The sequence below is a fragment of the Dendrobium catenatum genome, unplaced genomic scaffold (assembly GCF_001605985.2).
Source record: "Dendrobium catenatum unplaced genomic scaffold, ASM160598v2 fragScaff_scaffold_1608, whole genome shotgun sequence".
Lineage (NCBI taxonomy): Eukaryota > Viridiplantae > Streptophyta > Magnoliopsida > Asparagales > Orchidaceae > Dendrobium > Dendrobium catenatum.
Window position 1 is genome coordinate 5019695 of NW_021320070.1, and position 26961 is coordinate 5046655.

The 26961-nt window shown below is 32.0% G+C and overlaps 2 protein-coding genes across 3 annotated transcripts in view; both read right to left on the reverse strand.

The window, feature by feature from the left end:
• LOC110105562 (putative glucose-6-phosphate 1-epimerase) overlaps window positions 1-5051 on the reverse strand; it is a 31403-nt gene extending 26352 nt beyond the window's left edge. The window contains exons 1-6 of one of the 2 annotated variants that reach the window (XM_020835125.2): window positions 4479-5036; window positions 4295-4369; window positions 3361-3417; window positions 3099-3262; window positions 1662-1796; window positions 1349-1451 (exon numbers count right to left, since the gene is read on the reverse strand). In XM_020835125.2, coding sequence (XP_020690784.1) covers window positions 1349-1451; window positions 1662-1796; window positions 3099-3262; window positions 3361-3417; window positions 4295-4369; window positions 4479-4589 — 645 coding nt within the window. In that variant the 5' untranslated portion in view covers window positions 4590-5036. Of the gene's footprint in view, window positions 1-1348; window positions 1452-1661; window positions 1797-3098; window positions 3263-3360; window positions 3418-4294; window positions 4370-4478 lie in introns of both variants that reach the window. The other variant, XM_028700914.1, reaches the window with a different exon arrangement.
• An 18247-nt stretch (window positions 5052-23298) lies between these two features.
• LOC114581226 lies at window positions 23299-24114 on the reverse strand. The gene has a single exon (XM_028700972.1). It carries the CDS (start codon window positions 24112-24114, stop codon window positions 23299-23301), a length of 816 nt encoding a protein of 271 aa, XP_028556805.1.
• Between the last annotated feature and the right edge of the window lie 2847 nt (window positions 24115-26961).

Consider the following 26961-nt stretch of genomic DNA (forward strand, 5'->3'; position numbering starts at 1 on the left):
GACAGGTTTGATAACCTGAAGATGACCACCAGGTTATAAAGAGCTCAATGAATCTTGCAATTTATCCTTTCTAAGGGTACAATTGGTTGAATGAAAGTTTAAATATTCAGAAAGTTGAAATCATGTTTTTGAAATATTGTAAATACTAGTATGGTAGTTTGAAGTCACAAAACACGTTTCAAAAACTGAATGAGTTCATTAGTTTTCATCAGTTGGTTGAATGACTTTAGAAGACAAATATGGATTTTAAACTCCATAAACACCTTTAATTTCATTCTAAAATAAAGATTTCCGTTTCACACTCTGGTCTCAGTTGATTGTTTGAAGATAGAGATTATGGTTTGAAAAATAATGAGCTTTTTAGATTCAATTATTTGTTTGGATGTAGTTTGCAATCAATATGGATTTTGAACTATACAAATACCATCAAAATTTATCCCAAAATGAGTATTTTATTTTAAACTCAAGTCAATGAAAGCAAAATCATCACGTTATTTCGCATATTCTCCATTTACAAGTAGCCAAACAAACATTTAAAATGAGTAAGAACAAGATCATCGTTTGCTAAATTATGTTTTTCATCCACAACTCTTTTATAAACCATGTTATAGAAAAATGACATCCTAACATTCGAATGAATTTTGGGGAATTTGTAAATTTTAAAATAAATATTAATTTTTGAATATACCAAAACAAATACAAAATTAAACAAATTTCAATATTTTAAAAAATAGTTTTTTAACTTAAATAATCTAATGGGCCCAATATTTACAATGAATCAACTTAATTTGGTTGAAAGCAATGTAATTATAATTTCAAAATCATTCGTTGGTTGAAAAAAATATGATATTAAAATCAATTAAACCTAGCTGGGATTTAGTTTTTACTTATCGAGATTTAATAAAATCATTAAAATAGGGGTTTGCAGAGTTTAAAATCCACATGATTTCCTTTACAGCGAATCAAAACCATAGGCCAATTTGTTTGTTGTAGATAGAAAGCATACCTAAGAAAATAATGATTGCATTTTCACTCATTCTGTGCATGAAAATGAAATCATTATATTGAAAACATTTTGAGGAGATTAGCGAAGGAGGTCAAAATAAATGTTGCGGTCTGGTCGCATCCAATGAAATGATGGATTTAATATATTTCTTTGATTTTTAAAACATGTTTTCTAAATTCAAAAACCATATGATCCTGTAGTTAATTTTGACAATGGGTTGCGCCACTAAATTACAATATCATTCTCGCAACAAATGGAAAAGTGACAATGTGTGTTTCAATTTAAAGATGGAAATTCAATAATATAAACATCACAGGTATTCTTCAAATTATGTGAATTTACCTCGGATTCAAATGTTATTGCATCTCCTTGTTCTGTAAAACGTTCTCTTTGGCAAAGATTGTCTAGATAGTCAAGTGTTTCAAGCCCTTCAACCCTTACTTCACTGTGGCACATTTTGAATGACAGAACATGATAAGCAGATGTTCATGTTTAAAGCAAAATGTTTCGAGGAACTCAACATAGCTCTATCAGTTTTAATTTTATTAAAATATTTTCTTTATACTCAGCCAACCTTCACGCCAAAACAAATGCAAACAAAAAAATGAAGATGATATGCTGATTCAAAATAGAAGAGCCAGCAACTTTTGCATACCTGATGTTAGATACAGAGAAATATGTGTGATATGCAATTGAGAAACTAAATGGCTTCCCGTTGATGTTCCTAATTCTTGAAATCAGTGTTAGATTTCCATCCATTGAAAGGGACACTCTCAAACGGAATTCAAAACTGAAACCAAACATTGTATTACACTTAGCTATATGTATATCACATTACACATTTACAAAAAGTTACAAGACAGTGAATAAAGACTTTTTGTAAGATGATAATCCTAGGAAAGTAAGCATAGTATCTTCAGCAAGTGAGAAGTAAAAGAAGATCAATTTATGAAAGGCATGATGCATAAAAGTGATCATATGGTAATATGCTTTTAGAAGCATCAGGGTTAGAAGCTTCCAAGTTTTTTCTGTGGGAAGATATGTGTTATAATTACTAAACGTCCACCTATATGGTGGATATGGTGGCTATGTGCAATTGGTTATTTACCACATTTTCTCGTTAACTAGCAATTTTGTTCAGATAGACATTCTAATAGTTGTATTCCTCTTTCTGAGGACAATTGAACTCTTGTTTATTTAGCATGTCACCAACTTATTATTAGCCTTATCCCAAGTATTTGGCACCAGCTTTATTAATCCTGATTCTCCATTCTTTCCTATTTATTATTGCATGAGGTGCCCTATTTTGCATAAATTTTTGAACATCTTCAAGCCATGTAACTTTGGTCAATCCCCATTTATTTAAGTTCTTTCAATCAAATTTATCAATCCATCCTACTCCTAATCTTTTTTCCCTTGTTGTACATGTTCCACTAATTCTTCATATCTTTCTAATAATTTCCATCATTATTTTGACTTTTCATTTATTTCAATTAAACATCGACATAGCATATACAAAAGATTCACACTCAATGTTAAACATTTTTATAATTTTGCACTGATTAAAAACTCTATAATTCTCACACAAACACTTATACTGCATATTCTCTTGACGGTCATCTAGTTGCCAACAAATTGGTGTTTGCTTTCCCACAATATCACAAATAATTATTCTTTCATTAAACATGTGCATGAAACAAAGGAACCAAAATATAGGCAAGATAAAAGGATCCCTCAAGAGTAAGCGCCTCCAATAAACTAAGCATCTTCTCACACATGTCAACTACTATACCTTGACAATTTTCAATGGAAACCTGGTTTTTTTTTTTTTTTAATTAAAGAAACACTCTATCCAAAAATTGTAAACGCTAGTGCAGAAATCAATTTGTTGAATGAGACTTCATTGTGCTGATCTGCAAATAATTAGGAATAACTGTGTACCTTAACAATAAAAACACCATGAGCTATAAAATGGCAACTTACAAAAAAATGCAATATTTATGAAATTATATAGAGAACAATCAGAATAGTTAGTTGATCAGCAAATCAATTTCATAAAAACTGTACGTATACTAGGAGACAGAAGCTCTACCAGTGTGGCCAACACTTAAGGTCGTCCTCCATTGGCTTTAGCAAAAGGTCAACAAAAACTTTTCCATTGCTATCATTTGAATGTAGAGTTGGAGGATCATCATCAATGCTCCATACTTTGTTTCTTGCAAATCCATGCTGCTCAAGTGACCCGCAATTTCCAAACTAAAGAGTAATGTAGAAAAAAGAAATGTAAAAAATTTCCGCTAATGGATGTTTTAACTGAGGCCTAACATTGAGCAATACTCAAAATACCGTTGTACCTGGGGGAAACAAATAGGAATTCCTCCACGCATCGCCTTAGGTGGCTTGAAGATAGCCTGTAGTCAGAAATCGAGATAGAGAAATGTTCACTGCATTAAGATTTATTTTATTTGTTAAGAATTGATAAAATTTTAGCATATTTCATAGCCCTTTCATAAGGAAGTAAAACTTCTTAAGTTGAATGAATATCACCAGTAAAACAAACATAAAACAAGCTGTAACTGAAGAGACAATAAATAGAAAGTAAATCCAAGTTCCAGAAATGTTAGGCCAGCAAATGAAACAGAGGTTTTTAGTAATAGACAGAAATGAGTAATGACTTGGCAAACGTCGTCATTTTTAGAATTGCATACGAAATAAACAACGCAATAATGAAATGACCTCCCACCTACCCAGCATTTTTTAAAATTTTAATAAATTTTAGTTCATGCTTCAAGTAATACTCTAAACTAATGATAATAATAACTACAATAAAATTAAAATAATTTTTTCGCATAAGTTAGAATATATATATATATATATATATATATATATATATATAGATTGAGCTAGTTATAGCAAAAGTGGAAGATTTAGTCATCAAATAAAAACTCAACAGCAAACTCCTGCCAATTAAACTTCTAAATCATTTCATATGTATTATAGATTTTCATATTTTGCAGGAATTAAGGATAAGTGGAAAAACGCATGTCATATTTCATCTCCTTCATTTAATTTGCAAAAAATAAACACCTCATAAGATTCCATGCAATCAAACAGACATAATAACCCACAAGGTTATCAGTTTTCATCGGAATAACTCGGCTACAATCATTACCGAAAACCTTAAAGTGTAAAGCAGCAGCTGCTTCCTCCAAGTAAGAGAGAAGTTATGATTCTTGCTAATGTTGAAAGAAAATTGAAAAAGCCGAAATATTTCTTGTTTTACTTCACCTTACTGCTGGTGAACAAGAGCTCTTCACCCCTTTCATTCTTCCATGAGATTACCTGTCCCCCATGCAAACTAACCTGAAATGGAAAGCCATTTTTTCAAATGCCAAGGAAATAAGCAGTGATTTTATGAAGGAAAGAATCACCAGCTCAGAGAAATGGGCAATAACAAGGAATCAAATCGCACCTTCGCAGATGCTCCTCTAGGAACTCGAAGCACAACCTGCTCGATTCCATTCCAATCCCTCGCAATCTCCAACTCTGATCTCTGATCCCAAACAGCTGCAGATTTGCCCATCTCCCAGCCTTGCAAAGACCTCTAACGAAAATAAAATTAAAATGTTTCTTCTTGCCGTTATTATTTACTTCGAAGTTCTCCAATACACAAGCAAGAACACCCTTGTAGCCTTGAATAAAAAGCACTCATGGTCATTGCTACTGTTAAAAAGCAGTTAAGACCCACACTTGATACTGCTCCCTCCTTAACTTTCATGTGACCAGAAAGCCTATATCTCGTGAATATCAACCAAAAACAACAACTACACCCAACTTTACAAAACTCTAGGTTCGAGTTTAACAGCTTGTCGATGCAACGGAAACTTAGGAGAAACTACTGGTCTAAAAGCCTCTCATTTATTATAAAATGAAAAACTAACAAACGGTGAAAACCAAAAACTCTACCAAAGCTTTACACGCAGACGTACTATGATCCAACACGAAGATTGATTAGCAAAGCAATCGATCACCGACCACCGAAAGGCCAGAGATAAAAGGGATAACGACTTTTTAGATCCTGCACGATGGTCTATTTGGTTGGGGCCTAGCTTAAATTTAATCAAGATAAAGATAAAAAACACAATAATCTTTTAGATTCGCCTAAGGGTCTATTTAGTTGCCACTTAGCTTAAATTTAGCCAAGATTGTAAAAACTAGATAGTTTACTGTGTAGAAATTGATGCTTTACGCATCTTTAGTGAAGGCACGGAAAGGAGAAAATAGCAGAAAATGAAAAGCATCTCATTCCAGTGTAACTTGTACATCTATATGTATACTATTGTGCTCTTGCACAGGTACATGACTTTACAGGTGTATGGTGATGATTGATCTTGGTTGTTGCAATCCTACGGCTCTCATTTGTTGAGCAAAGGAGGTAGCTGATCCACCTAGTGGTTAGTGTCTTGGTAATCATAGCAAGTTGTAAAAGTTACAATTTTTGCCTCCTCGTCAGCTAAGGGTGAGGGTTGAACCGTCAGCTTGGATCGCTAGAAAAGATATCGAGGAGTAGGTAATGGTTTGGTCAAGCTGTCAACGAGTTGATCCATAGTGTTGATGGGTATGACGCAAACCTCGTGTGTCTGAATGTGATCGCGAATGAAGTGAAAATCCACCTCGATTTGTTTAGTGCGGGCGTGGAAGATCGGATTGTTTGCAAGCACTATGGCTAATGTATTGTCACAATGAATGTCTATCAGGGTGGATTGTGGTAGATGAAAGTCGGAGAGGAGGCGAAGAATCCAAATTACATCTATGGTGGTGGTGGCTAGTGCACGGTATTCAGCTTCTGTAGGAGATCGAGCCACCCTTTGTTGTTTCTTGACCATCCATGACATGAGAGTAACTCCTAGAAAGGTGTAATATTCATATGTGGAGCGTCTGGTAAATGGATCACTTGCACAGTTAGCATCATAAAATGTGGTAAGTGAATAGTACCTTGGATGTAGTGCATGACACATTTGAAAATCCACCTAATGTTTTCTTTTGGCAATATCATTGGATGGGCTCTGCTTCTTTTGATACTTTTTTTAATTCCTAATCTACTTCTACGGTTAGAGTGCATAATTTTATTTGTAATAACTATTAGAATGTTCCTAAGCTTTTGGATACATTCCCTTACCATTTATTGAGCAAATTGTTAAAATTCCTTTAAAATTAGAGGATGAGGATTGCATTCTTTTCAAAATATATGTTTATGGTAAGTTCTCGCTGAAAGACACTTGGAATCATGATAGAGATAAGAAACCTATTTCTCATATTTTTTCCATTATTTGGCATAAGAGCATTCCATCCACTATAGTTGTTTTAATTTGGAGGTTCTTGCATAAGATCATCCCAACTGATGATCATCTTAAATCTAAAGGATTTACTCTACCTTCCAAATGAGAGTGTCATTTTCATTTGGAAACATTGAATGTTGTGTTTGTGACTTACCCTACTATTGTTAAATTTTTTATTAATTTTGATGTTATTTTGAACAGAAACCACTTCAAAGGGGATGGTGTTATTTTATCTATTATGAGAGCTAAGTTTTATAATTCCAAAGGGCATATTGTTAATGTTGTTCTTATTCTTATTCTTTGGTTTTTATGACTGGATAGGAATGATGCTATTCACAACAATAAAAAAATGGATCATCGAAGAGTGATTTCTAGGATTAAGGAAAAAGTTTATCATTTATATAATGTTAATATGTTAAGTCTTAAATTTATTTTACGGATACTTTAGTGTGGCTTCGAGTTTTGGATTAAAGTTTGTTTTGGGGGACAATAGTCACAACTCTCTATTTGTGTATTGGGTCAAACCATATAGCCCCTTGATTAAACTAAATCTCGATGGCTCTGTTAAAATTGGCACTAGTGGTTATGGTGGCATCATCAAAAACTATTTTGGGGATGTTCTCATCCTTTTGTTGGCCCTCTTCAAATTCATTCTATCATTTTAGCTGAGCTCAAAGCTCTCTGCTATGGTCTTAATGTCTTTCTAGCCATGAATTTTAAAGATATTTGGATTGAAATGATGCTTTACTTTTGATTCAAATTCTATAAGCTAAAGGCAATTAAACTTGCAATCATGATCTTTTCTATTTGGTGAGGGAAATTAGATTACTTTTACTTAATTTTAATTATTAGTTAACTCATGTGTGGCATGAAGCCAATAGCTGTGCTGACTAGTTAGCTAATTGGGTTGTAATACTTAATGAGTTTAAGAAATTTTTGGAGCATGCTCTCTCTAAACCCCTTGTTTGCATAACTAGATTGGATAAATCTAGGTTGCACTATGTTAGGCTTTAATTTTTTGTTTGGATGTTGAGTTGCTGCTTTTTTATTTTAGTTGTTAATAACCTTGAATTTGCCCTGCAGCTGGGTTTTGGGGAATTTTTTTCTTACATTATTTTGGTTCCTTTTGATTGGTCTTTCTCTTTATTTAGTTTTTATGGTTTCATATGCTTGTTGGGGTCCTCGTTTGTCCCTTTTGTTTCTATTTTTGTGGGTTATTTCCTCCCTCTATGTCTTTTGGGTCCTTGGCTATTTCTTTGAGGTTATATTTGGGTTATGTTATCTTTATTACCTATGTTTATTGTATCTATATTTTGTGTTATTTTATTGTTATTGTCCATATTCTTGGTTGCTTTTGTGCTGGTTTTTGAGTACTTTGTGAGTTCCTCTGTTGCTAGTTCTTCTGTCAGAGGGGGTTTATTGGCTCAGTTTCTGATACTGGGTTTGGTTTTTCTCTTTGCTTCTTTGGGATGTTTGTTCACTATATGGGGCCTTAATTCTTGTGTGCTTCTATTTGTGATATGGGATTCTATCCATGTTATCTATTGCCTAGGTTTTTGTTCTAGGGCTATTGCTAGTACTATGAGTTGTTGGATCTTAATTCTCTAGTCTGGGTTTCTTGTACTATTCTGGTTATATATTAATTGTTATAATGTTTTTCCACTATTCCTATATGGCTCAATCTCATCTTCTTTTGGAGGCTTTTCCTTTTACAGGCCTATTACTGCTTTTTAGCCTTTTGCAAAATTATATTTTTTGCAGGATGATGGCGCATAAAAATTTGTTGTGGATCTTCTATTTTTTGGTGTTGGATCCTGGCCACCCTATATTTTTTAAATTTTTTTCATTTCTTCTACTTAGATGGAGTCTTTGGCTCATAGTTATATCTTTTAAGCATTAGAGAGCTATTGAACCCTTTTAAGGTCTTATAATTTTTATTTTAATTAATGTGTAAGGTCGATAGTGGGTTTTAACCTTAAAAAATATAACTAAAGTAATTTTAGAAAATATATAAATAATTTATTAAAAATAATAAGAATATAAACTCACTTGCATTGTACTCTTAAGAAATCATAGAATATTTAAAAATAACTTTCAACTAAAATTAAATCTAAGCTTCTAATAACTTTATTGTTCCTTATATCTCACCCTTTAACCTCCAGAAAGAACTTCTCAACCTTGATCCAATCCCATTTAAAAATCTTAGCTTCTAAACCTTGCCTAAAATTTAAAATAAACAAATATTTAGCCCTTATTTTAATTGAGAGTATTCTTAAGAGTTTTCCCTCTTAAGATGTAATTAACTATAAAGGCTTGCTTTTATGGGGGAACTTGTAACCCTAGAAAAAATAAACTCAGTCTTAGTCTCTTATGGTAGGAAAAAAATCTTTAGGATATTAAATATTTTCTAAAACCACATTTCTATTCCCAAATACCATTATAGAATGTCATGTTCATTTCCTGAGATAGTATGCTATTTACTTTATAGTATTTAATTATAAAAAATGGTAATATTTTCATGATCCATTCTCATCTTTGAATATTATTATAGAATATCATATATGCCTTTAGAGAGAATATGTTATTATATTTATTAAGTTTAATCCTAAGAATAATAAAATTTTAAAACTCTATTTTTATCTTTGATTAAATTATAGAATATTATGCATGTCTCTCAAGATGGTATGATATTCTCTGTGTAGCAATCGACGATAAAAATAGGAGTTTCCCTACAATCTACGTGGTGGTTTTATTTTCCCACACTTATCATCAATTTTTTTATTAATCTCCTTGGATTTACTACTTAATCACATCATCATACATCTTAGTAAGAATCTCATGGTATTGTAGAACTTCAAGGAAGGATATCCATTTCTCCTCCTTCACCTTGAAGCGTTCATCTTGCCAAATAAGTTCTTCAACAATCCTTTTCCTCTTCAACTCCTTAACTTACATTAGGGAACAATCTTACCTTACAAGCTCCTCCTCGTGGGTTGCACACTTCCTTACTATCTCAGCCTTTAAGTACCCCATTGCATTCTTGATCTCTTATCTTAAGGCAAACTCCTTGTAAAGGATGGCATTACCTTCTTGATATCTTCTCATAGACTATCGAGTCACCTTCCACTTACCACAACATAGGGTATATGTTGTGTACCCTTTGACAGTACGTGCATTCATCACTACAAATACTAATTCGTCTTTAGAGACTTCTAATGGGGGCCTTTGTGTAGGCACATGAATATTTGACTGTGTATGAAATAAAATATGTCTTTCAGTCAATTAATGGCTTAAGTTTTTTGATATAAAATTTCCCACTATATACGTAAGTATACATGTCGATCAAGTAATAAAGTGACTGAGTGAGTGTCGATCTCACAAGTGTTATGTTAGATTGCAATCAAATCAGTACTATCTACGATAGATACATGATTTATCCTACAAAAAAAATTAAATATTTGATTTTTTTCCATTTATAGAGAATGCAAAAGATGATGAGATACCAATATAAAATACATTTTTGACTAATGCTTATAAACAATAGTTTTTTTCCTAATGAGACTCTTAAATATTGATGTGGATTAGAGCATATGCATCCCTAGATCTATAGCAAGTTTATAGGGGTGCAAAGGGAGGTTTATGGCCTTCATACAATTCTAATATTTCTATAGAACCTAGAAGGTTAAACATCATATGTCTAGGTATGCCAATATTCCACTCTAATACACCTATTTGTTTTAGCATTCCTTTGTTGAGGTAATATATCACATAAGATATTAACTACACACATGGGCATTTTATGTATAAAACTAAGAATGGGAGCTATTGAAAACATCTATAATTCAATTCATGGTGCAAGAATCTACATTAGTACTTGCATTATATTTGTATCACTAGCCCAAAAATCATAATATAGCCAAACATAGATGAATTATAAAGCAAACACATCTTTATTTTACTCATAGAAGAAAAGATACAAGAGAAATAATAAGAAAAATACCACTAGGATAGTACAAATGAACTTTTACACGCTCCTTCCTCATCCAATGGTAGGATTGCTTATACAAGATAAGCTAAGATCTCCAATGAAAGTATCTTGAACTTCCCTATCCTCTTTTTCATTTTACTATAAGGGGGTACTAAAGAACTATACTATAAATTATAGGACTCCAATGCAAAATGACAGAACTTCTAAACAAATTAACAAAAAACTATTTATAACAACATTTTGAGATAAAGTAACACCTCACCACTATTGTGCTTAATTTGTTACAGTAATGTGCTAACTTGGAGCATTTAATGGTTGAACTTATGCTTGCTCAATTAATTTGATATTGCTCCATCTTTTGTCAACTGCTACACCATATTGCTAAAAAACTCGAGCAATGTGATGCTTGAATGTGCAATTTGATTATGTAGTGCTGTAATGCTCGGTGCTCTAATACTCAAATTCCTAAGATACAAGTGTTACAACATGGATTTCAATGTTGTAGGGCAATAAAGCACCGTGATGCTGACCATCACTCCATTGTGATGGTAAATTATTTGACTTTTTTAATTAAGACTCCAGCACTCTGATTCCCTAATCTGGCATCGAGGCATTGCATACACTACGATGTTCATAATTAGAGCACTATGGTGCTAGTTTAATACTTGTGAATTTTTTTCTTTTTCCTAAGTATTTCCTACAAAACATTAACTAAAATACCACATTTTCACTAAATTTAAAGGTGGGAAATAGTAAAAATTTAAACTTAACAATTTTCTCCTAGTTTAAGCTCTTAATTGTCCTTAAGAAATGGTGTAATCACCTAGAGATTAGCTTAATAGCCCAAAAAAAATTTATAATTTAAAATTTCTAAATTATAAGATAATACATCATGATTTAGAAGTAATTAAGAATGATCAAAGTTGTAATATGATTAGGAAGGGGCTGCACTAGAGTATAATCCTAAATTAAAAAAATGTGTAATTAAGGCTCTATCTTCACTAAATTATGCTTATATATATATATATATATAATAATCTTGATGAATGTAAATTTGAATATAATTCCACACTATAATTTCCCTAAACAATACTCTACTTTATCACTTTATTTCGGTGCGGTATAGTGTAACTCCCACTTAATATACGTAAGTATACATGTTGAATCAAGTAATAAAGTGATAAAAAAAAAGAAAGTAATAAAGTGATACAATAAAGTATTGAACCCTCAAGAAAGTATGCTTTCTTGAAATCAACTACTACTGTTTACTATAATAAAAAAATTATCCTACATTAAAGAAAATATTTATTGTGAAGATTTAATCACTTAATAAAAATACTAAATTAATGGATATAATATTTAAATAAAGTGTTTGGATGATGTAAATTGCATATCTTTCCTAATGAAATTTTTAGTTTTGATGTGATTCAGAGCATATGCATTGCTAAATCTTTGTCGAGCTTATAGAGGTGAAAAGGATATATGCTGACCTCCTATAGTTATATTATCTTCTTAAGAACCTAACATGTTTTGCATCATATGTCTAGGTATGCAAACACACTACTCCAATATTCCTAGTTATTCTTATATTGCTCAATCAAGGTTATATATCACACTAAATTTTAACTACACATATTGCCACTATGTGCATTAAATAAAGAGCAAGATAATATTGAAAACATCAATTAACTTAAGAGCACAAGAATTTTCATTAGGACTTAATATGTTATTTACGTCATCAATCCAAAACTAAAGAATTAGCCATATATGAAAGAAAAAATAAGCAAATTCATTTCTATTGAAACCTTAGAAGAAAAAAATACAAGAGAATTATATCACCAGGAATGTTCAATGAATCTCCTCTACACTCCTTAATTTATAGAGTTTTTCCAATAAACACGCATTAACACTCTAACAATTATATCAAATATTTCCTAAATCCCCTTAGTTGTCACCCCTAAGAAAGATTTAGAGAAGTATGACGAATAATATTGAAATTAAATAAGCGACTAAAGTCTCCTACAAACATAACAATTTGACTATTTATAAGAAAACGAAAAGTAGGAAACTGACACATTGGTGTTTGAAAGGTCGGCGCTGCTGCACCCAAAAAATGAACTAACATCACTGCATTATTATTTTGGCTCCATCATTGCGTTTGCTGACATAGATCAGTTACTTAGTGAACAGTCACATCATTTCATTGACAGGTCATGTCCTTGGATAGTTACAACTACCATGCCATGACGCTATCTACTTTCAAATTCCACAGCTCCAGAATGACACTTTGGGCATCGAAGAATAATAGACTGTGACGCTATAATGCTTAAAGACAGTAAGTTGGGCGTTGTGAAGCTGGCCCTTTTATCACCATGGAGTTATATTATAAAGAAGTTGTCACCTCCATGTCGATGTTGTGACACTCTAATAATGCCTTTGATGGTCTTATGGTGTTGTATTGTTCGATGCCGCAACGCTGGATGATACGTAGAATTTTGTGTCTTTTTATGTAATTTTCCTACATAACACAACTAAATAACATATTTCACTTGAAATTTAAAACATAAAATAACTCATTATTTACAATTATCATAATACTACTTTGAAAAATCTTAAACTGTTAGACCAAGTAATCATCCTTATTATTACTTTAGTTGAACCTATTCATTATGAGTGTATGTACATGTTAGACTTCTGCTTATAGAAATGAATAATATATTATTTAAAGATTAGTTGTGGTTGTAGATAAATTAAAAGTTCATTAATGTGTCATCATAAGTATTAATTTACTTATCTTCTCCTATTTGATTTAAGTATTATGTTGTTTTTTGGATTTGAGCTTCAAGTGATACTAATTTTTGTGTACTCGTCTTTTTTTTTTTCAACTTTCTCTTTTGATTTTTCATGTTTATACTATTTTATACCTTGATCACATATTATCATATAAGATTTTATTATTATCTTAATTTTATATAATTTTTAATTAAAAAATTTTTTGGCTTAATAAATAATCAAAATGTAAGCGCTATGCAAAAAATAATCTTCAACAGTTAAGCATAAACATGAATTTAAATTAAATATAAATAATAGAATAAAATAATGTAAGCACAAGTAAACAAACATAGCAAAACATTAAAAGATAACTTGCATTTTTAGTTAAAGCTAAAAAGCTCATATGCAATGTACTACAAGCTATTAAAAGAAAATCTAATAAGATAACTAGTGCATAAAGCACTATACTCCCAATCCTTCTCCATTCAAGACCTGAAATCTTTTGAAGCCCTCAAATTTTCTTTTGGTTAGGGAAAAAAATGGGAATTTTTTTCTATATTATAATCACCCCTAACATCAACATTAATACACAAAGCATAAATTAAAGAAGGATGCCCAAATCCATAGAAGTAGTGCCTATAATGATATAATTCATAGAAGAGGAAATAAGCTTTCCCACATCAATAGTGTAACCAACAATAACATAGTTAAGTAGCATGATCTTTGATCACCTAACTAATATTTTTTTTAGTAACAAATGAGTAGAAATGAAAGTGTCTTTCTTTTGTCAGAAGGGTTAAGAAAGATGCAGGAAATTTATTAATTTTATCCTCCCACTTTTTTCATACTGCCCAACTATGGGACTCAAATAAAACTTACAATAGTTCATTAAGATTAATGGGTGTTAAATGGGGATACTAATCAAATTCAAAATCTCTCAGCTAATAAATATGATTAACGGCCATAGAATCAAATGGTACCATCTTACCTCTAACATAGCACCTTTTTCAATAGCCTCTTTTCGATTGGGAAAAAATTATCTCACCACATTGACTATAGCAGGATAGGTTCCTCACAAAATAAACTTTCAACCCTTGTTCACTATCATTTGCATCACTTGCTCACCCAGGTTTAGAAACCTCTCTGAAGAATTAATCTCATGCTCACCACAAGCACCCCATACCACTGCTTAGTTTTAACATATATGAATATACTCTTATGACAGGAAGATGTAATAACTCATATTTTGACCCAGATAAATAATTTTTTTGGAGTCATTATAAGTCCAAATCATAAACCGTCTTCACCATAGCATTAAGATTCAAGTTTTTTAATTACATGAATGTTTTTGTTATTTTTGGGTACTAGTGATAATCCTTAAGAAATTGATTCATGTCCATACAAGTGGGGATTTTAGGACTATTAAGTGTCCGTTTTGCAAACCAATTTCACAAATATTTTCTAAATAAAATGATTTATTTTATGAATATTTTTTTATATAGATTTTAAAGCCCCAAAAGATTTTATATTAATTTTATATTGAAAATTTAATTAAATTAAATAGTTAAATTAAATAATTGTATTTTATTATATTAAAATATCTTAAAGCATTACTAATTTTTTTTTAAATCACATTATCCATTTGTTTGGAAAAATCATAAAACATAGAAGGAAATAAAGAGACATTTGAGAGAAAGTAAAGGAAAGAGAAAAATAAAATCTTGATTTAGAGGATGCAAAGCAATTTTTGTCGATCGAGTCAGTTAAAAAATTTTCTTCTCTCTCTATTAGGAACCTATACCCTATTTTTTAATTCAAGGATTTTGTGTTTTTGATATTTTTTTATCAAATTTTTATTTTCATTACTACAAAATGAGAATAATTTTGTATTGGTAAAATTTTAATTGCATAACTTTTTATATATTATGGTGATTAAGATTATGAATATTTTGATTATTTATTTGAGTTTTTTTACTAGGAGATTTTAAAAATATAGTGATTTTTGCCTACCCAAAAATTTATTTTAATCTCTAGAAATATTGATTTAATTCAACTAAAGCTTTAGAATATTTGGTAATTTTATTAAATTCTAAAAATGTGAATTTTTTCTCAGTATGATATTTATTATCTACCATTAAGACATTTTGACACTTTTTAAATTAAGCTCAATTATGCTTTCTTTGTTGTAATGTATTAAAACTAAATGTGGATATGTGATTGAGTAATAGCTTGTCACTATTAATGTTATAATATTGTGATAATAATGTGTGTGTAAAAGATAATTAAAGACCAGTTGACCTGTTGGTTGGAGACTAATGACATATATAAGTTGGTGGGTCGACAAGCTTTCCTTTAAATACTATGATTTGGTATTATCCTATACAAATTCACATGATACACAAATTAAGAGTTATAAGAAGATGATTACTCTATCGACAGGAGAAGAGTGATGACTCTATTTACTGAGCCAACTGTTTACTAACACTAATACAATGATAAAAATACATTTTGATAGCCATAATTCTTACTTGTTTAGTGTTACTAATGAAATGAATGTTATTGAGCATTATTTTTATTATTATATGTATTTATTATTCATATTGTTGTTGATTTATAATATAAAAAGTATGATATATTCATTCAACATATGATATACATGATATAATGAGCATGTGATTAGGATATTGATTTAATATTAATATATAATAACTTGATAGAATGAGTACATTTCTATATGATTTTATTATATGGATTTAATTTTAGTTGTCTTTATTAATATTTTGATTTGATGCTTTATTCCATTTCAATACTGATTGATATTAGAGATATAACGATTACCTTATAGATTTGACAGTCATACTAGTTTACTACTTTATTGGCTTTCGTACCATAGTATTTTACTGTTTATTGATTCTATTACCACTATATATGAATTTTATAATTTATACACTAATTCAATGATCATATGAATGCACTACTATGATTTGGAGGGGGGGGGGGTTAATTGGTGTTTTAAAATTTTTAACTTAAATAACAAGGAAAATATTTTTGAGATTTTTTATATTTTAAAACAAACTATTTTTATCCCAAGGCAAAAGTAGAACAATTTCAGAGAAATAGAATTATGATTTTTCAACCACATAAATAATCAAGAGTAAATAATGCATAAATTAAGTGCAGGAATAAAAATAGAAAGAACACACCAGATTTTTATAGTGGTTCAGTGAACCTCACCTACATCCACTCCCCGAAGCCTCCTCTCTAGGTATTATGCTGAAACTATAATTTCTCTCCTTTTTCTCCCACAGTAAGGTGGAGAAGCCCTTTTAAAATCTTTTCATCATCCCTAGTGAGGCAGAGAACCTAGACTCCTTTTGATTTCTCCTGAAGTAGGTAGAGAATTCTAACTCCTTTTACTTCATCCTAAAGAAGGTAGAGAACCTTGATCTAATACTAATGAAGACCTCCCTAGAGCCATTAAGGAGCTAAGGGAGATAATCAGGAAGATAACTTGAATCCTTACTTGGAGCAACCTTTATGAACACATCACAAACTCTCCCTCACAAGATTCTCTCTCTCTCTCTCTCTCTCTCTCTCTCTCCAAAGCTCTCCTTCTCCTTCTCTAAGCTCTCTTAGGTCAAGACAACAACGAAATATATTACCATCAGCAACTAATAGAGCTTAAATAGAAGATGTTAAAAAATGCCCGAATTTTTAACTTGCCATGAAAGATCGTCCAAGATGATCTATCAATCATCCTGTAGGATTAGTTTAAATCAGTCCTTTCAGTCAAGATAATATGAGTTTTCTATATGATTAGAACACAAAGTTTTTTCTGATCGTCTAGGACGATTGGACATTGTCTTATATGATTAGTTCAAAATTAGACATTATTGGCCAACTGATAATTCAAGACATCCTGGAGATAAATCAGGATGAAATGTAGAAATATAACTAATCATATAGGCTGATGTTGCAATTTTCCTATACTATTAGTTCAAAATTAGACATTATTGTCTAGTAGATAGTTTGGGACATCCAGGAGATTTAGGAAAAAAAACTGGGGCTTTTATTACAGATTATCTATTATGGTTCTACAATCATCTCAATCGATATAATCGATCAATCTAATCTTAATTAGTCTCCTAATCACTTGATCAATTTATGCATGATTGGTACAAATCATCTAGGAGGATCAGGATTATCTTGTATGAATAGTGCAAATTTGGGAGTTTTAAAATCTTGCCTAAATGAGTTTAACGGTTAGTTTTTGTGATTAAAGCATAGAATCCAAGATGATGGGAGTATCATTTAGGATGATTTCTTTAATTAGGTTTACATGACCTAGATGCCATAATTAGGGTTGAGAGCTAAACATGTTGTCAAGGATGATAAAAAATTATCCTACATAATTTGGTAAAAAAAAATTAATTTTCTCTCTCTCTCCCTTTACTCACTCCTTTGAGTGTGCCTGTGTGAAAGGTTATTTATTTTTAGGATCCACATATTAAAATTGACTCAAGAAAAGGTAGAACATACATTTAAATTCAAATTATAGACTTTACTCAGTCTTAGTCTACCCAATCTTGAGTTCGCTAGAGAGTGAACTTGTGGACCTGAAATGTTAGTATTCTATAGAGAAAATAAACATGCAATGAAATTTAATTTTTAGGAGATAGTTTACTAAATAAAAATAATAATTTTTTTTATCTTTAACATCATAAGACGTGAGTCCATATATGCAATAATCTCCTTCTTTTTTATGATAGCAAATGTTATTATCAAAAGCTCCCAAAGGTGTTTTGCTATTCCCAAAACTCCCAATTACTAGGACAATTCTTTAAAAAATAAGGGAGGTGACTAAAGAAAAACATTTTTTTAATGTAAAGAAAAAAAAAAAGAATAACATAAACAAAACAACTAAGTAGGAACACAACAATAAGCACTAAGTAAAAACAAATTTTACATGCACTAAGTAAGATATAAAATTTTTGTTAATTCATTTCTTACTGGTTTTAAATCTACAATTAGGATAATTTTGTCTGGAATGATGGTTTATTAAAAAAAAACTATGATAAGAAAAATAATTTGCTCAAAACTTTGTTCCAGAATACATATCTGGTAGAATAATATAGTAAAGTTATTTTTTGAAATTATGGGTTTTAAAAAATCAAGTGTTTGAAGATATCAAGTGATACATGAATTCTTCTAAGATTTAAATGTTTAAAATAGAAGAAAACTTATTTCGTTGTGGGCTCATTTTGTGCCTCTTATCAGTTATTTGGCGTACTTTGCATATCTTTTGATTTTTGATACACTTTGTGTATATTTTAATTATTTCTCGATCATTACGCATCTTTTTCAATTTTCTTTTGGGCTTATTTTATGCCTCTTATCATTATTGTGAGCTAGCTCCCTTTTAAAACCCTTAAAGACTCTCAAATGTGAGAATATCTTCTAAATATAAGAGAAGAAGAAATCCACTCTCTAATATAAGGAAGAATAAACCACAAATCAAAATCATATTTATATGATAACTACAATAACGTGATCAAGAAAACTTGAAAGTAATTTAATAACTTTGAACATTATTCATATGAGATATATTACTGTAAGAATATAGAAAAGATCTTAATTTCAAAGTCAACTTTTAATTTGAAATAGATTTTTACTTTTTTTTTTTTGAAGAATTGCAATATGCATTAGGAAACAATCAACGATGTGCCTTCCTTTAACTAATTTAGGGAGGTTAATCATTATTTATAAATTTTCAAAATAAAAAATAAGGCAAAAAATGTTATTCCAGTAGTGACCTTTTATTAAGAAAAACTAAAGGGAAAAATAACATAACAATGAAAAATAGAAAATATAAGCACATTGACAGAAATAATCATGCGAACAAAAATAAAAGAAAGATCAAAAAATAGAAAGCAATGATTTTAAGCATTAATATCTATGACCTTAAATATGGTCCATAAAATGCTAAACGTTTTAAAGGTCAATGGTTTAGTAAAGATTTCAGCCAGTTGGTTTTCAGTTGTTACATGGTATAGCTCAAAGTCTCCTTTAGTAACATAGTCCCTAATGAAATTATGCCTTATGTCAATGTATTTTGTTCTAGAATGTTGGATTGAATTTTTAGAGAAGCGGATTGAGCTGGTGTTATCACATAGTATTGACATTATGCCTATAAATAATCTTAAATCCAGAAGCTATTTCTTTAACTAAAGGACATGGGCTACATGACTTCCTAAAGTTATATATTCAAATTTAACAGTGGAAAGTGCAACTGAGTTTCATTTTTCTATTGGACCAGGAGTCTTAGGATTGTCCTATGAATTGACATATTCTAGAGGTGCTCTTTTTATCCACCTTGCACCCTACAAAGTTTGAATCAGAATATCCTATAATCTCAAAAGAAGTGCTATGCTTTGGATACAAAATTCTTAAATTGTGGATTCCTAAGAGATATCTCAGGATTCTCTTAACTGTAGTCAGGTTGGACTCCTTTGGATCAACTTGAAATCTAGCAGAAAGGCAAACACTAAACATTATATCAGGTCTGCTAATAGTTAACTAAAGGAGCGATCCAATTATTCCTCTATATTTATTTTGATAAACTAATTTTTCATTTAAGTGTTTATCTAATTGAACACTTGAGCTCATTGGAGTGTTTATTATCTTAGCTTTATCCATTTTATATTTCTTCAAGATGTCCTTAATGTATTTTGATTGATTAAAAAAAGTTTCATCATCCATTTTCCTTATGTTAAACCCCAAAAAGTAGGACAATTCTCTAATCATACTCATCTTAAATTCCTTACTCATTATTTTAGAAAAATTATCATATAAATTTTTATTTTATTTATTTTATTTTGAGAAATGCAATTTGCAATTAGAGAAATAAAGCTAATTACAAACTAAAGAAACGGCTCACATTCCTTCTTCAACAAAAAACAAAGAGAAGGAGGAATGTTAGCAAATGAAAAACTATCAAAGTAAAAGTTTGTATCTAAAGCTAAAGTAGCACACAAATTAGCTACTTTATTACAATCTCTATGAACATGATGAAGAATTACCTTATTGAAGTCTGTTAAGAAAAGAAAATCCTCCTCCATCCGATCGAAACCTTGCCAATTGGTCTTGTTCAAAGAATTTTGAATGAATAAAATTGATGTTATCACCTTCAATTATTACCCCTTTACTTTCAAGCATCCAAGGTTGAATGAGTCTTCTAAGAGTCATAATAGCATCCATTTCAAGATGAGCAATATTCCAATGCGTTCTTTTTTCTCCAAAAGCAATCAACGATCTTCCTTTATAATCTCTGAAACAGCCTCAAATTCCAGTCGTATAATAAGTCATGAGGGATGCATCCACATTAATCTTAATCCAGTCTTGCGGTGGAGGGTGCCAAAAAGTTTGAAACTCCCAAGGGAGGTTAGCGCCCCAGCTATCAATGACAGGATTAAAGATATTAACTGCAGAATAAATCACATTAGCTGCCAAAATAGGAATGGAAATTACTATTTTCCCATGTTTAACAGCATTTCTACTCTTCCAATTATGGTACACCGCATTGCAATAAAGACCAACTATGTTTGGTGTAATAGTAGAGAGGAGTTTCAACTCAGTTAAACATTCAATCATGGATTCAAAGATCAGAACATAGATCCCCCAATTCTATAACTGTTTAAAGATTTTCTGTAGTTCTTTACACCTGATAGTGATATGCTCCAGATTTTCACATTCTGACAACCTCTAGTACAGTGATCTACATCAGTAAGTTTTCTATGCTTCAAAAACTCATTGGTGGGAGTTGCTTCTTTACTGACCCTCCACTAGAAGAGCTCAACACGTACTGATAGTTTTAATTTCCTCAACCAAGTATAAAACCCCATGTCTTCATCACCATAATTCTCCTTTCTGGATGCTTCAAAGCACGGGCAGTTATAGTTTTCCCAGTGGGAAAGCTAATCTCCTCCAAAAAATCATCATTGGCATCCTTGTCTATATGTATCTGCATTACCAAAGTAATGATTTCTTCAGTAAAAAAACCCTTCAATTCTTCCAGGTTCCAGATTCCATGATCTCTAATGAAATGGCTGAGTTTAAATCCATCCATGTCTACACAGTTCGCTGTAATTGGCCACTCACTTAAGCTTTTATCTAGCAGACAAATGTCCCTAAGAACATCAATTTTCTTCCCATTAACCACTCTCCACCTCAAAAGAGCCTTTAAGTATACAGCACCTTCCTTCAGAACTTTCCAAGCAATAGATTTACCATAACTACAGCCTCTATGCCACCAGCTATCACCATATTTGGTTGTTATATTTTGAAATAATAAAGAATTGTGATTCTTCAACAGTCTCCAAGTTAATCTTGCCTTGAGAGGACCTGATCTACTCAATGCCGAGTGAAAGTTCAACCCACCTTGAGATTTTGGTTTACACAAATTTCTCCAAGCAATGTAGTGCATGCCCTTTTTACCATCATTTTAGTGCCAAATAAAATTCCTGCAACATCTATCAATCTCATGGAGAACCTTCTTAGGAACCAAAGTGTGGGAAGAAATGAAATTAGGAAGACTTAAAAGAGAAGTCTTAGCAAGAGTCATTTTGCCAGCCAAAGAAAGGCATTTACTACCCCATGTGTTCAATTTAAGCATTACTGAATCTAAAATAAATTTGAAATCATTTTTTACCGGTCTTCTCAACATCAATTTGACTCCAAGATACTGAAATTCTTTAATAGTTTTAAACTTCATAATTTTCTTCACCTGCACCATATCCACCTTGTTCATACCCTTACTGAACAAGATTTGGGATTTGGCATTGTTAACCCTTAATCTAGTCCACGAACAGAAATCCACAATAATACTATTCAACTTGGCGGCAAGATTTTTGGAAGCATAAGAGAAAAGCAAAACATCATTAGCAAACAACAAGTGACTAACCTTGTGAGCTCTTTGTGAAATCTGAATTCCCAATCCTTGACCTCTTTGCTCCATAGCTAAGGAAAAAAGTTGAGAGCACAAAATGTACAAATATGGCAATAAAGGGCACCCTTGTCTAAAGCCATTTTTAGACCAAATCCATTTGGATGTTTTACCATTTATAATAAAGGAAAATCTTACATTCCTTACACATTCCATAATGAGCAAATTCATCTTCCTTGGAAATCCAAACATGTTTAACACTTGTGATAAGGTTTCCCAATTCATACTATCATAAGCTTGCTCCATATCAAGCTTAACCGCCATTAAACCCTTTTTCCTCTTGGAAATTCTAAGCTTATGGATAACCTCTTGAGAAAGTAGACAATGATCAGACATTGATCTACCATGAAGAAAAGCTGCTTGTTCTTCTATGATACACTTAGCAATGAAACTTTTCATTCTATTTAAAATCATTGTAGCCACAAACTTATATGTTGATTGATACAAGCTAATAGGTCTATAGTTGGAAGGTAAAATAGCCTTTTTTATTTTGGGGATAAGAACAAGAAGTGTATCCTTCCATTCAATAAACATGATGCCGGTTTTAAAAAATTCATCAATAGCCTTCCAAGTGTCTTCCTCCACAATTTTCCAATAAAATCTGGAAAAAGACATAGTAATGCCATCTAAACTAGGAGATTTATTGTTACCTTGCATGAAGACAGCTTTTGACAATTCATCTTTAGTGAAATCCATTTTCAGAGAATCAGCATCCTCCTTGGAAATAATCAGTTTTTCTGGACAGGAAGGCTAACCCGATAGCATACAAGCTCTGGCAGACCATATTTTTTGAAAAAAACTATACAAAATAGTTTCAATTTGCTCCAAATCTTCCACCAAAGCCCCATTATCTTCTTTAATCTACCATATCATATTACCATTCCTCTTAGACGAAGTATACTGATGAAAATAATTAGAGTTTATATCTCCAACCTATTGCCATCTGATTTTGGATCTTTGGTTCCACCAAGTGGAAAGCCTACCCAATGTAACACTGAGATCATGAACTTTGTTCCTCAACAAATTCAGTTTGTCTACCGTTAAGCCTCCTTCATTGGCTTCTTCAATTTGTAACAGTAGTATGTCTTTTTTCAGCTCATCCCTTAACAAATTCAGTTCTCTACACTTGTTTTTATTTCAGTAATAAAGAGCTTTAACAGATCTCCTCAGCTTCGTTTGAAGAATTTCAGCACTAGATCCAAAATCCAATTTCTTCCAAGCTTTGAGAATAATGTTCCAAGTGGCTAGATAAGTCTACCACGTATCTTCGAATCTTAAGAAACCCGATTTGGTTTTGACATTCTTTTAGATTGATAGATATAGGAGCATGATCCAAAGCAACTCTAGGCAAGTGATGCACCTTAGCCATAGGAATATTGTGAAGAGCCATAGAATTTAAAATACACCTGTCAAGTCTCTCCCAAATTCTAGAATTCCCTTCCTTGTTATTACACCATGTATAGCTAGGACCCACAAATCCTATATCATGGAAGTAATTAGTTATCATAAACTTCTTCATATCTTTAGACCCTTTGGAAAGATCAAACCTCTTTCCACCCCTCTTATCCTCCTTAGAGAGGATACAATTGAAGTCCCCTCCTATGATACAAGGCTCATCAGCACTCATACAATCTTCAAGCTTGTTCCAAAGAGATCTACGGGTTTGAGCATCTTTACCTCCATAAACAGTTGCAATGTTCCATTTACCCAAAGTATTGATGTTGAGCTGTCCTACTATCACTTGGGAGGAATGATCAACAATTTCAAAAGAAGCAAATTCCTTTTTCCACATGACTAAGATACCATCCGAAGTACCATTCGAAGGATGACTGAAATAATCCCATTCACTACCAATAATTTGGTTAATATCACTCCTATCAATAGAAGAAATCTTTGTTTCAGTAAGTCCCACAAGAAAACCTTTGTAATCTTTCACAACTTCTCTAAGATATAAGGAGGCCTCCCTCTTTCTAACCCCCCTACAATTCCAAAGGATGATAGATTCCATTAAGAAATAACAGGGGAAATATCCCCTACTTTTTACTATTTTCCTTGTCTCCCCTCCTCTTCCTTTGCATAGTTTCCATAGGGCCCAAAGACCTTAATTCTTTTGACAGCTTACATTTCCCTGAATTTGAAGCTGATACCAACTAATCTTCACAATTCTAAACAACAGTAACAGTATGAAATTCTGGAGTAACAACAACTTCAACGGAATCCAACTGATTGGATTTATTCAACAGCTCCTCACTAGCCTTCTCAACAACTTCTCCCTCCTCCCAGTCACAGTCCAACGCCTGGAATTTATTCACAGCAAAAGGTATTTCCTGTACCTGGAGTTCAATAGATTCACAGTTTCAGGAATTTTATCAATCCTTCTGGATTAAGTGAATCACCAAATTGTTCAACAACCTTCACTTGTTTAACAGATTCAACAGGTCTATAAACCTGTTTAACTTGAGTATTTACTCTAATATTCCTTCTAGCATTTTTGAATCTTCTACTTCTAATGTTAACATGGATCCATGAGCCATATTCTTCATCTTGGTGTTTATTTCCATCAGCCTTCACAACATCACTCTGTTTCATAACTTCCTTAGAATCTTGATTGCTTCTGTCCTTATCCAACGCAGAAACAGAATCAGGACAGACATTCTTACTATGACCAACTCTACCACATTGATAACAGTGAGATGCCAGCTTTTCATATTCCACACGTTGAAAGGTTCTTCCATGAATACCTTCAATCCACACTCCCTTAGGGAGTTTCTTCTCCAACTCAATTCGAACACAACATCTAGCATATTCCCTTTTCCACCATTTAAATGAATTCCCATCAAGCATCATAGGAACTTCAATCATAGAAGCAATCATGGGAATATTTTCCTCATCCCAGCAGCTCAAAGGCAATCCCAAAAACCGAATCCACACAGGAGAAGTAATACCCTTAAGTGAATCAGTAGAAAAGGAAGATGACCATCTATCCATTCCGATGATATGGTTCCCAATATACCAGGGACACCCACTTAAAACTTCCTCCATGGAATCCATATTAGCAAATGAACACAGAATCTAGTTACGACCCAATGTCATTAGATAAAAACTTCCATACATACTCCATTGCCGTCGGAGTTCTTGACTACAAACTGAGAATGGAACGTCCTATCCCAGTACCTTGATAACCAATGATTTCTTCAACACCTGAGAATTTGTTATTTCCTTATTAGTGTTTAGCTTCACCGCTAAACCATCTTTAGTCAACTGGGTAGAATTAGCATTAAAATTCAATTTGATGTGTTACGTCTTTTGCCAGGCCGATACGAATTTGTTAACAGGTGCAGTATCACCATTCGATTTAATAACCTCATACATTTTATCTCCATCTTTCTCAAAAGCACCCATAAGATTCAAATTAATCTATTTCTGGTTTTTCGAAACAAGTAGAGCAGCACGATTTTTTACCTTCAGATCAACGTCTGAAGAAAACGACTCTGTATCTAATTTCGAAGGAAACCCTGGAATTACTCCGTCTTCCATAATACGATCAACAAAGACACCTTTGCCTTTCCCTTCCACAATTGGATCTAACCTCGATGGATGCCTATAACCTTCTTTGATTACCAAATTAGAAGAAATCCTGAGTGATTCTTGATCCAAAGAAACACCGCGATTTCTGACGGATTTCTGATCAACCAGTTTAAGAAGAACATTACGATGAGTGTAAGATGGAACATTACCGCCAGTAATCCACTGCCGGCGGTCAGGGAATGCCATCCTCCCAATGCAATCCGATCAGAAAAGCCCGCGAAAGTAGAAAATCAAATCAAGATTAGTTTCTCTCTCTAGAACAAACCACAGCTTCTCTCTCTAGAATGAAACCTCCAAGAATATTTTTATTGAAAGATCTAAAAATTATATCATCAACATAGATTTGGATAATGAGTAATTCATCTCCCACTCTCCTCAGAAAAAGGGTGGTATCTATGCTCCCATTAACAAACTCCCTTTCTAGTAGGAATGTGCTAAGCCTTTCATATCATGCCCTAGGTGCCTGTTTCAATCCATACAAAGCTTTCTTAAATTTGAAAATATGTTTTGAAAATTGAGAATTCTCAAAGCCTGGTGGTTGCTCTACAAATACATCTTCTTTTATTACCCTATTTAAAAAAAGCACTCTTGACATCTATTTGGAAAAGCTTAAATTACTTATAACAGGCAAGGATAGTAGCACTCTAATAGCTTCCAATATCTAATTAGAGTAGGAAAATGTATTCTCAAAATAAATTCCTTTTATTTGATTATACCCTTTAGGCAACAATCTTGCCTTATTCCTCACTACTACTCTAGAACTATTCATTTTATTTTTGAAAACCCATTTTGTTCCAACCATACTCTGGTCCTTAGGTCTTCTAGCTAGCTCCCAAACATCATTCATAACAAATTAATTTAGTTCTTCTTGCAAGGCTAAGATCCAAAATTCATCTGATAAGGCTTGATTTAGGTTAGTGGGTCAATCATTGAAATGAAGGCAGAGTGATTTACTTTTTTTCTAAGTCCATGCCTAGTTTTAGCACTTTCAGAAGGGTCTCATAAGATTAGTTCTTTAGGATGACTCAAAGAATATCTCCATTCTCTAAGAAAAGTGTTTAGAGGTTCTACCATTTCCTCCAGATTTGTAGTTTCTACTCCTTAGGTAATCTCACCAATTTCATCTTCTTGCTCAACCCTAGACTTGTTAGAATTAGATTCATGAAGCATTATATGAGTAGTCTCCTCCACCACTAATGTCCTCTTATTAAACACTCTATAGAATTTCACTAAACTTGAATAGCCTAAAAACACTCCATCAAATTTT

Bases quoted from the DNA above. Each gene is read 5' to 3' on its own strand.
- LOC114581226 (XM_028700972.1), bottom strand. From the start codon at position 24,114: ATGGAATCTATCATCCTTTGGAATTGTAGGGGGGTTAGAAAGAGGGAG.